Source organism: Erinaceus europaeus, chromosome 19 (assembly GCF_950295315.1).
Source record: "Erinaceus europaeus chromosome 19, mEriEur2.1, whole genome shotgun sequence".
In the NCBI taxonomy this organism is placed as follows: Eukaryota; Metazoa; Chordata; class Mammalia; order Eulipotyphla; family Erinaceidae; genus Erinaceus; species Erinaceus europaeus.
In genome coordinates this window covers 44,717,472-44,729,163 of record NC_080180.1, presented here as the reverse complement: position 1 = coordinate 44,729,163, position 11,692 = coordinate 44,717,472, and the positions used below count along the sequence as shown (strand labels likewise).

The window sequence follows — 11,692 nt, the reverse complement described above, 5'->3', positions numbered from 1 at the left end:
TCTCAATACTAATTTCTCCACCCCACGCGCGTGGCGCTCTGGGATGTGTGGGCCCCTCCCACTCGGATGACCCTATACGCTCCCAGGAGCCGCGGGCCACTCTGGGAGTCTGAGTCCTTCCTTCGTTCCATGACCCGGAAGCCGCAGCTGACCATGAGTCAGTCATATGAGGCGCTGGCGCAGAAAGACAAAGAGGCGGCAACGCGGAGAAGTCAAAGCAGACGTCTGAAAGGAGAGACAAACTTGAGCGGAGGGTCGGTGCTTCTCGCCAGGGGATGGCGCCCCCCGCGGCCTAGAGGTCCCGCGCCCGCGGCGAGCCGTCGACAGCCCCTCGGAGGTGTCCGCCAGGGAGTCTAGCACTCGGTTGACCATGTTGGCGCCGCTGACCAAGCTGACTTGCCCGGGTGAGAGAGAACGACGGGCGGGGAGAAGTGGAGGAAGGTCGAGGAGCCTGCTGGCGTCGGGCAAGGCCACCCGCACCCACCCGTTCTTGTCAGCTGGGGCAGAGGTCACGCTCAGTGAGCCTGGTGGGGGGACCTTGAGTCGCGCCCCTGAGGTCGTCGCCTTTGGAAGGACTGACAACTAGGCTAGAGGTCACAGGCCGAGGAAAACCTGTCAACACGGTCCCCTGGTGGACTGCTGAACCGAGTCCTTCCAAATTCTCGTCCTGACCCTTATCCCAAAGCTCAGGTGTCATCTTTAGCCTGGTTGGAAATGGAGGAAGACGGAGGCGTTGGGGGGCGGGGGAGCCAGTGTTCGCACAGTCTTTCTCTTCAGTCTTGACTTGGCGTCTTTGCACATTCGGGTCCTTTCTTTACAGTCTGTCACGTTGTGCTGTCCAGGACTTCAGGAGCCAGGGATGTTTCTGCATTGTCTAAAATTAACTCTAAGGACGTATCATGTCTGGGTGCTCCACGAGCCAGTGACTTATGAAAAGACCTCATTAACCTTCCATTTCAATTGAGGGGGGGGAAATTAAATAAAAGACGGGAGTGATACAGCTGGACTGTTTTGTTTTGTTTTGTTTTACTTAAAAACAAAGTTTACTGCAAGGGCTTGCATTCTTTTTTTTTAATTTTATGACTGATTTAATATTGATTTACAAAACTACATGTCAATAGGGGTATAATTCCGCACAGTTCCCGTTCCCACCACCAGAGTTCTGAACCCCAGTCCCTCAGTTGCCTTAAGGTTGCAGACATGGGTTAACTGTCATCTCTACAACTGTCTAGATTTGTACATAATTGTCCTCCTTTTTCTTCCAGGTCCCATCCTCTCTTCCCCTCCAGGGGGCTTGAATTGTTTAGTTAGTTTTAAGTTAGTTTTGATTTTACATGCACACACACAAATGTGTAGTGCTGGGGAGATTGCTCATTAGTAGCACATCAGTCTTGCATCCTGAGACCCCAGGGGTCCTCAGCATGTTTTTTTTGCTATGAAAATAAAAAAGAAAAACAAACTAAGAAAGAAATGAAGGCTATTGCGTAACGTACATAGAACATAGAATGCACTGATGGCATAGGTGACTAATGGAGAAGTCAACATGAGAGGCACTTTTTTTTTATTGGGAAAGCCTTTGCCACGGTAACACAGAAGTATAAAGGGCTAGAGTTATTTGAAATGAAATGGTGTGATACCAATTTCAGGTTTTATTTATATAGAAATAAATACAGGTGTATGAACTAGGGGGGAGCATCATAATCCTTTTATGCCTGAGGCTGAAGTCTGAGGTTCAGTCCCCAACACCACCTCAAGACAGAGCTGATCAGTGCTCTGGTCTCTTACTCTCTGTATCTTTTGCTCTGGATCTCTCATTGAATAAATAAAGAAAAAAAATCTAAAAAATAGGGCGGGGGAAGATAGCATAATGGTTATGCAAAGAGATTCTCATGCCTGAGTCTTCAAGATCTAGATTCAATCCCCTGCGTCACTATAAGCCAGACCTTAGCAGTGCTCTGGTAAAGAATAAAATAATAATTGTAATAATCTAAAAAATAAAATTAAAAACTACAAGTGTATATATTGCAATTTAGAGATGCTCTTCTGTAAGTTTTATGAAAGTAGAGTTTTGTAAAATCTAGCTTTAATGTATTAACTAATTTGACTTTTCTGTAAAGTTCTTGTATGTATTAGTGTCACCTAATATACAGGTAGCTTTGCCTTTGGAGTACTAAGAGTGGTTAAATACTACCTTCCCTAAAGTGTAATTTAGTTGAAATCATTCTTAGACCTGTTGCTAGCCAAATTCCACTGAAATTGCCATTTTCCTTGCACGCTTAAATTGCTGCCATTTTTGTAATTTGTGGTTTGCCCTGGCAACAGAGATGGGCACTACTGCCCTTTGAGTGTGACTTTACTATGGTGATGCAGTAAATTCAGTTAACTTTGCAGGCGCACCTCCCTACCATGTGACTAAGTATTCAGATCTCTAAAGTGAAGCATCACATTTGATTTCACAAAGGGTAAAGGTTGTGACTTTTTTTTAACTTGCCGGAGGAAATCAGAATGCCCAATTCTAAATATTTCAGAAACCCACTAGCTGTACAAACAACAGAATTAGTTTTTATTTTCTGATGCCAAATCACTTTTTAGAAGCAAATGATAATGTCAATATGCTGAACTAGGATGTATCATAAAACAAATGTTAATATTTTTGCAATGATAAATAACATAGGGCCAGGGGAATAGTACAGAGGTAGTGCACCATACTTGGTTGTTGTCTAGGGCTCCAGAAGAGGGCTCCTAGAAACACCATATGCCAGAGATAAGCAGTGCTTCGGTATCTATCTCTCATACAAATAGATCAGTAAAAATCTCGATTAGAATAAAAATGCATATTTCCCTCTCTTTGTTATACTTGATAGGACAGAGAGAGATAGAGATGGTGAGGAGATAAGGAGAAAGATAGACATTGGCAGATTGCTTCACCATTTATAAGACATACCCCCTACAGGTGGGGAGCAGGGGTTCCAACCCAGGTCCTTGAGCATGATAATATGTGAACTTAACCAAGTGATTTTTTTTTTCCCTCCAGGGTTATTGCTGGGCTCAGTGCCTGCACCATGAATCCACCGCTCCTGGAGGCCATTTTCCCCCTTTTTGTTGCCCTAGTTGTTGCAGCCTTGTTGCGGTTATTATTACCATTGTTGACGTTGCTTTGTTGTTTGATAGGACAGAGAGAAATGGAGAGAGGAGGGGAAGACAGAGAGAGAGGGGAGAAAAAGATAGACTGCTTCACCGCCCGTGAAGCGACTCCCCTGCAGGTGGGGAGCCGGGGGCTCGAACCGGGATCCTGACGCCGCCACGTGCGCTTAACCCACTGCGCCACCGCCCGACTCCCTGATTTTTTTTGTTTTAGATATTTTATTTATTTACTTTGTTTTCATCAGAGAGAGACAGACCAGGGCATTCATTGCTCAGCACTGGCTGATGGTAATGCTGGGGATTAAACCAGAGAGCTCAGAGCCTCAGGTATGAGAGTCTTTTGCATAACTATTATGCTATATCCTTGGATAGTTTTTAGTATGCATACTCAAGTAGAGAAACTTAGTTCCATGATTATCAAAAATAGATTTTTATTATTAATCTATCTTACCAGAGCACTGCTCAGTTCTGTTTTATGGCGGGGGTGGGGGGGAGGGGGAGCTAGGGATTGAACCTGGAACCTCAGAGCCTCAGTCATGAAAGCCTTTTGTATAACCATTATACTACCTCCTGAGCCCCCAAAATAGATTTCAGTTCTGTTGCTCCAGTCTCTTCTCTCCTGTGTTTATAATACTCTGTAATGACTGACCATTTAATGTCAGCAGACCGGTTTATGTGCAATTAGTACAAAGTACAAAGACCTACCCAAGGATCCAGGTTCGAGCCCCTCCCCACCCCTGCAGGGGGTGAGTCGCTTCAGAAGCAGTGAAGCAGGTCTGCAGGTTTCTTATCTTGCTCTCTCCCTTTCTATCCCCCCTCACTCAATTTCTCTCTGTTATTATCCAAAAAATTTTTTCTTGAAAAAAAAAAAAAACAGGAGCAGCAGGTTCATAGTGCAGGCAACAAGCCCCAGCGATAACCCTGGATGCAAAAAAATAAAAAATACATCTTATGGGAAAGAATAAAATATATAAAATATTAACCCTGTAACTAGATGCTAAAAAATAATGTCAGTCTGTCATCTTTACATTTAGTCAGGAAAAGGAAGGATGGAGAGAGAAGGAAAGAAATAATGAAAAGTAAACCACCATAGATCAAAGATTGTTGACTGACTTTTGGAAGGTTTAAGACTCAATTCAGAGTCATCTAATTTTCTATTTATATACTATAAAAGGGGACTACAGGGGTTAGGAGCTGGCACAGTCAGTAGTACATACATGTGATGCACAGGGACCCAAGTTGAAGCCCCCCAGTCCCCACTTACAGGGAGAAAGTTTCATAAGTGATGAAGCAGTGCAGTGTCTCTCCCTCTCTATCTCCCTATTCCCTCTCAATTTTTCTCTGAACAACATAAAAATTAAAAGGGATTTTAATTGTCATGAAGGAAAAGTTGTATTAAAATGGAATTGTTTTTTACTGTTAGTTATAATCATGAAAATATAAACTTTATATTCTAAATCCATGTAGAAGTGTTTGTTGCTCTTAATTATTATAGTTAATATGGGGAAACTTGTTAATTTGCAGTGTATACTTCATAAGAGAAGTTAAAAACTAAGAAATGGGGAGTCAGGCAGTAGCACAGTGGGTTAAGTGCACATGGTGTGAAGTGCAAGGACAGGCATAAGGATCTGGAGTCGAGCCCCTGGCTCCCCAACTGCAGGGGAGTCGCCTCACAGGTGGTGAAGCAGGTCTGCAAGTATCTATCTTTCTGTCTCCATTTCTCTCTGTCCTATCCAACAATGACATCAATAACAACAATAATAACTACAACAATAAAAAAAACAAGGGCAACAAAAGGGGATAAATAAATATATAAAAAAATTTAAAAACTAAGAAAGGCCACACTGTTGTGACTCTATAACTCAGAAACTCATTTTAGGGAATTAAACCAGGAATTTTTTCAGGTTCCTGGATAACAATTGAAATTTTAACTTGGAAGGCACCTATCCATTAAACAAATGTGTACTAGTGAACTGTGTTGTGTAAAACGTAGTCTAGAGAATATACAAGTGGTCAAACAGGTCTGTAGGTGTGTCTGTCTTTCCTCCTCTCTGTCTTCCCCTCCTCTCTCCATTTCTCTACATCCTATCCAACTACAATGACATTAATAACAACAATAATGATAACTACAACAATAAAACAACAAGGGCAACAAAAGGAAATAAATAAAATTTAAAAACCTCTTATCTTGATGGGGGAAGACAGCCAGCCACTGGAATTTTGCTTCTGTGTAGAGAGTGAGCTGAAACCGCCAAAAGATGACAGGTGAAGCAGAAGCAAGAAGGGCAGACAGCGATGGGCAAGAGAAGGGCAGTAGGAAAGATTTCGGCAACTAGGGTGTTGAGAAAGTTTTTGTCCTTTGACTCTGGGAATCTGGTTCTTCAGATTGTGCCAGGTCACATCATGGGTTTCGGGGAACGTTGCAGTTGTGCCATCTTGTGGGCAATGTCATAGGGCAGGGGTCCAGATGGTTTCGGGGATGCCGTATGAGCAGTTGGTTCTTCACGTGAAGGCTTGACATAGCTGTAATCATTTACTTGTGAAGAAAAAAACATGTAACAAGTTAGAAGTTTACTATAATTGATAACTGGATGATTAGAATTGGTTTAAATATCTTTATAATTTTGGAAGGCCTTTTTCATATGATGTAAGGCTGTTTAAACAGTTTAAGCGCAATAAAATGTGGAAAGGTAAAGAGAAAAACCAGAGATAGAAGCCTTAGGCATGAGAATCATTAGCATAACCATTGTGTGATCTGTCATTCACCCAGGCTGGTTCTACCTCTTTAATTGAGAAGGTATTTGAGAGCTTTACATATCAATAATGTCTTTTCTACCTTTTGTCACCACCCAGTTAAGGTGGAGACACACCCTAGGTGTATGATACCTATTTTGAAAGACTCTGTTTGAGTCTTAAAGAAAATAAAGGTTGTCCTATTTAGCGTCATGTACAGCAGGATCTTCAGACCAAATTTAGTTAAAATATATTGATTTTTAACTAATTTTTACCTTAGACTTTAAACAAACTCAGGTTACTTAGAGAGTTAACACACATTAGTGACAATGTTCCTTAGAACATTTACAATGCCAGACAGATGTCAGATTTGTTATGGATTAATTTACACAAGATCGGTTCACAGGGCATTTGGGGGGGCCCTCCAAAAATGTCCTGTAACTCTTTTTAGTTAAATGTATAGAGAATTTGTATTTTAATTTTGGAGATGAAGAACTGTCATGTTAAATATTTAGACTTTTACTTTAAATACTCAGTTACTTTAGCAAATTAATTTTACCTTTATAGGAATCATGTTGAAAACTCCTTCATTTAACTTTGCCTGATAAGAATGTAGCTTCTTTGCCTGATAAGAATGTAGTTACTTTTAACCTTAAATTTTATGTTTACCAAACATCAAACACACACATAAACGTGTAGTCTATAACACACAAGAGGAGAAAAACTTTTGTTACAAAGACATATCATGTCCAACACAAATTTAGATCTATACTGTACCAAGACTTCAAAAAAAATCAAAAGAGGAAAAAACAAATTTTTTTAGGACTGTTTCTGGACATCTCCAGAAACCTCTGCCATGTCCGGTGTTTCCATATAAGGTCAATTAAGTTTCAGAGTACTCTGAGCAAAATGTGTCATACAAAAAATTCAGTCATTCAAATCACTCTCTTGCAAAACACAACTGGAAGCAGAGGGGGCAGACAGTAAGCTTAAGATATTCAGAGAGAACGAGGAGGGAGAGAGAAACAGTAAGGAAGTTTTGTTTTGGGGCTCTGTGAACTAGATTTTTCAGGTCTCGCCATGTCGCATTATGGGTCCTGGAGGGTGTCTTGCACCTAATCCTCTTGCGGTGTTTCTTGTTTGTCAGGGATAGCAGCGCCATCTTGCGGGCATTGCCAGACATAGCGGGCAGGAAGCTAGACAGGGTTTGAGTAATCCTGTGGAAACACACATACAAAACCCCTACCCAGTAGGGCCAATAGGGGATCAGGCCCTTTCCAAATTTTATTGAGGGGGATCTTTCCATTTGACCTTAGGAAAAGCTCTGTCATGAAGCTGACAAAGGTATTCTGTGTCCGATAGCAGCGTAGCAGTGTGGGGAGGGGCCGTGGTAGGAGGAGCCACAGAAGCGGTGGGGGCAGCTGGAGATATATCTGCTGAAAAGGGAGCCGCTGGGCGAAGTACAGAGGGCTTATGGTGGGTCAGGATCAGGGAAGGAGGGGAGACAAGTTCAGGAGGTTTTGCTTTCTCCAGAAGGCATTTAAGGTGCTGTGCAAGCATAATGACCATCTCCTTTAAATCTTGGATCGCAGCCTCAAGGTCCCTTTGACTAGGGCTGTTCTCCAAGTTAGAGTTGCCACGCTTCACGGGAAACACAGGAGGAGGAGCCGGGGAAGTCTTAGCTGAAAATTCCTCAGTCTTTTTGGGAGGGGGCTCCGTTTATCTCCTGAAAGTTGTCATCATGGTCAAGAGAAACCAAGGTGTGGCCCAGAGCAAAATGTCCCAGAGACAGAGAAACCATCTAGTGGGAAAGGAGTAGAGGATCTGAGGATCCTCTTGATAAGGAGGAAGGTTGCCCATGACAGAGGGGTCTCAGGAAGATAAGAAGAGGGAGGAAAAGAACTGCAGTGCCTTCGTTAAACACGAGACTGCAGAGAGCCAAGTAGACGTATACTTATCTGGGGTTGTGGCGCCTTTGTGCGTCTGCTGCCGATGGGTTATTTCACTTTCTTAATGGTGTCTTTTTGAGAGAGGGAGAGTGTGGAGTGTGGGGTGTGTGTGTGTGTGTGTGTGTGTGTGTGTAATTGGAGCCTTACACCTGTTTAGTTTCATTGCTCCAGACCACTTTGCCTTTTTGCATATTTTTATTTGTGATTAATAGTGGGTTACAAGATTGTAAGATTACAGTGTATACATATTTCTATGTGCCAGTCTCTATTTCTTTTAAAAATGTCCTTTGATTATTCTCTTTTTCCATGATAGGCTTTTAAATAAAGCTCCAAATAAAAGTGTTTATATCTTTCAGGGCTAGTTCCAAGGGAGGAATCTCTGTCCCTTTTTTATGATGGGAAGGATTATCCAGAAGCAACATCCCAGAGAAGGAAATCAGAATAAGCAAAAGAGAGAATCTAATGGAGGAATGTCCCTCAGAAGATAGGAAGGATAATCCTCATCATCCAGGTGGAAAGATTAATCTTAGTGAGAAGAGAAGACAGACGTCACTTCTATTATATCCTGAGAAAATGAGCAAAGCATGAATACAAATAAAGATTACATTTGAAGTTGCTGCCAAGGAATTGAGAAAATTCCAGCCTTATTGCTTTGTTCTTTCTATGAGATTTGATGTGCTAAGGTATTTGCTCCAGGGAAGGGAAGGAGAAGGTAGAATTGAAGGTTTAAGGGCAGCAGAGGTTTAGTGAACCTTTTTACCGACAAATCTTTCCATACTGTTTTTTTTAATTTGTTTGTTGTTTTTTGTCTTTTTATAATTTTCTAAGTGCTCACTTGAGTAATTTTTGAAAAGACTTTAAAATATTTTAAACTTTTAGAAAATACTGCCATTTGAGAGTCAATCTACCTTAAGAGAAATTTTACTTGCAGAGAAACTGATCATAAAGCCTAGCTTGCCCATATGCCCATTATTTCAGTATAATCATCGGTGCTATCTATTTATTACTTGTCTCAGAGCATCCAATTAATTTTTAAAATTATTTATCTATTTATTTTGGATAGAGACAGAGAAATTGAGAGGGGAGGACAAATAGAGGGAGAGAGACAGACACCTGCACATCGCTTCACAGCTCAAAAATCTTTCCCCCGGCAGGTGGGGACCAGAGGCTTGAACCCTGGTCCTTAAGCACTGTAATATGTGCACTCAGCTGGGTGCTCCACTGTCCAGCCCTCAAAGTATTCAATTTAAATGATGAATGATATGCTTATCCTAAGTATAAAGTAAGCTTGACATGGCTAAATTGACTCCAATAATTAAGTAGACACTTCTGATGTATATTCATTTGAAACCTCTATGAGGGAAAAAAAACTTACTGAATTATTTATCTAGAAACTAGAACAGTCTGTTTCATTTCACATAACTGAAAGCTCAGCTGCTTAGGTTTGACTATTCGCTGAGTGCCTGTGGTGCTAATATGATCAGAATATGAACAAGTTTATAACTATAAAGTCCCATGTGCAATACAATTTCAGAAAGAGAAGGTACCTTATAGACCATTTAGTGACTTTTCTTTCTTGAGTGAGGAAACTGAAATCCAGAGAGGTTAAGTGGTTTGTTTAAGGTCATGGATCTACTTCATGGAAAACCATAAATAGGGTATGGTTGTTAGTGCCAGATTTTTTTTCTTTTAAAAATTATTTTGTAGGGTCAGAAATATAGATTAGTGTAAAGTAAAAACTTTTTTGTTTTATTTTATCTTATTTATTATTATTGGATTGAGACAGAAATTGAGAGAGGAGGGGGAGATAAAGAGGGAGAGAGACAGAGAGACACCTGCAGCCCTGCTTCACCACTTGTGAAGCTTTCCCCCAGCAAGCAGGGACCAGGGGCTTGAACCTTTGTGGCCGTGAACTGTAATTTGTGAGCTTAGCAGGTGCACCACCGCTTGGCCCCAGAACAAACGTTTTTGTATGTGAGGTCCTGGGCTCAATCTGTGGCACATACATGTTCCTCCCACTCAAAATGTTTTTTAGTCTCCTAAAGAATACTAATTCAAAAAGTCATACTAATCTTCATATATTTTGTGCAGCATATCAGTGCTTTCATGCCTTAAAAATTAAGAAAAATCATCTACCTCTATGTGCCACAAGATGGTCTTCAACTTCTGTTGTACCTCGAATTACTACTCACTATACAATTTACCCCCGGGAAAAGGACAAACGATGGGAAGGTAAGTAGTATTTTGTGAAATTATTGAGACCTCTAGATACTTTGTGTTATTTTGTATAATAAATATGTATTTTTTCATAATAGTGTAAAAACCATCTAATGATACTGTATAATTTTATCAAATCAGTTATATATCAATATTTAAATAAGCAAACCTTTGCTTTGGAAAGGCATTTGGAAGCTAAAAATAAGATATCAGCTGAAACAAAATCTAAGAGAATATCCAACTAATGCAATAGAAGATTTAGTATAATACTAAAAATCAAAGGATCAGCTTCTATAAGTAATGGTTTAAAGGAGTTGGTTTGTTGTGCACCTGGTTGACTGCACATGTTACAATGCACAACGATCCGGGTTTGAGCCCCCAGTTCCCACTTGCAGGGGGAAACCTTTACAAGTGGTGAAGCAGTGTTTCAGGTGTCTTCTCTGTCTCTCTCCCTATCTCCCCTTCCCTCTTGATTTTTGTCTGTCTCTATTCAATAAATAAAGATAATACATATCACACCAAAGTAAAAGACTCTGGGGTGGGTGGGTGGGGAGAATACAGGTCCAAGAAGGATGACAGAGGACCTAGTGGGGGTTGTATTGTTATATGGGAAACTGGGGGATGTTATGCATGTACAAACTATTGTACTTACTGTTGAATATAAAACATTAATTCCCCAATAAAGAAATTAAAAAAGGAAAATAAATAAGTATAAAAAAATTTTAAAAGATAATACAAAAAAAATTTAATTAAAAAATAAATGACGCTTTTAAATGTATTTATAATCCAGCATGTGATTTTATCAGGCCACATTGCCCGCCAGAATTTATATGGATATTTTTAAAACATATTTTTCCAGGAGTGAGCATGGAAAGATTCGCAGAAGAAGCAGATGTAGTAATAGTTGGTGCAGGCCCTGCAGGTCTCTCTGCAGCTATTCGTCTGAAACAGTTGGCTGCTCAACAGGAAAAGGAAGTCCGTGTGTGTCTAGTGGAGAAAGCTGCTCAGATAGGAGCTCATACCCTCTCCGGGGCCTGCCTCGATCCACGTGCCTTTGAAGAACTCTTCCCAGACTGGAAGGAGAAGGGGGTATAATTAGCTATATATTTATATACCTAGTCTAAGCTTTATTGAATCTTCATTTTCCTACATAGAAAGGCCTTTACACAATGCCTTCAATATGTATTAGCATACTGGGTCTAGAAAAAAATCACTGCCCTTTTTTGTGTGTGCTGATGGTGAAGGGGAATGATGCTAGGAACCAAAACCAGGGCCTTATTTATACCTAGTCTAGTGTGTGTATGTTTCTATATCCTTTCCTTGTGTAATACATTAACTACCAGAAACTTCAGGGCTGGAGAAATAACTCACCATATAGGATGCTTGCCTTTACACATATGTAGCTTAGGTTTGTATCCTGATACCACATAGGAGGTGCTATGGGTTAAAAAGAAGCCTTGGGGGAGTTGGGTGGTAGCACAGCGGTTAAGCACAGGTGGCCCAAGCACAAGGATCGGCATAAGAATTCCGGTTCAAGCCCCCAGCTCCCCACCTGCAGGGGAGTTGCTTCACAGGTGGTGAAGCAGGTCTGCAGGTGTCTGTCTTTCTCTCCCCCTGTCTCCCCCTCCTCTCTCCATTTCTCTCTGTCT

The 11,692-nt window shown here is 41.0% G+C and overlaps 1 protein-coding gene across 2 annotated transcripts in view; it reads left to right on the top strand.

The window, feature by feature from the left end:
- Nucleotides 1-190: 190 nt before the first annotated feature.
- ETFDH (electron transfer flavoprotein dehydrogenase) overlaps nucleotides 191-11,692 on the top strand; it is a 31,850-nt gene continuing 20,348 nt past the window's right edge. Inside the window, exons 1-3 of one of the 2 annotated variants that reach the window (XM_060178888.1) lie at nucleotides 191-404; nucleotides 9,918-10,058; nucleotides 10,903-11,132. In XM_060178888.1, coding sequence (XP_060034871.1) covers nucleotides 371-404; nucleotides 9,918-10,058; nucleotides 10,903-11,132 — 405 coding nt within the window. In that variant the 5' untranslated portion in view covers nucleotides 191-370. The remainder of the gene's footprint in view (nucleotides 405-9,917; nucleotides 10,059-10,902; nucleotides 11,133-11,692) is intronic. The other variant, XM_007530382.3, reaches the window with a different exon arrangement.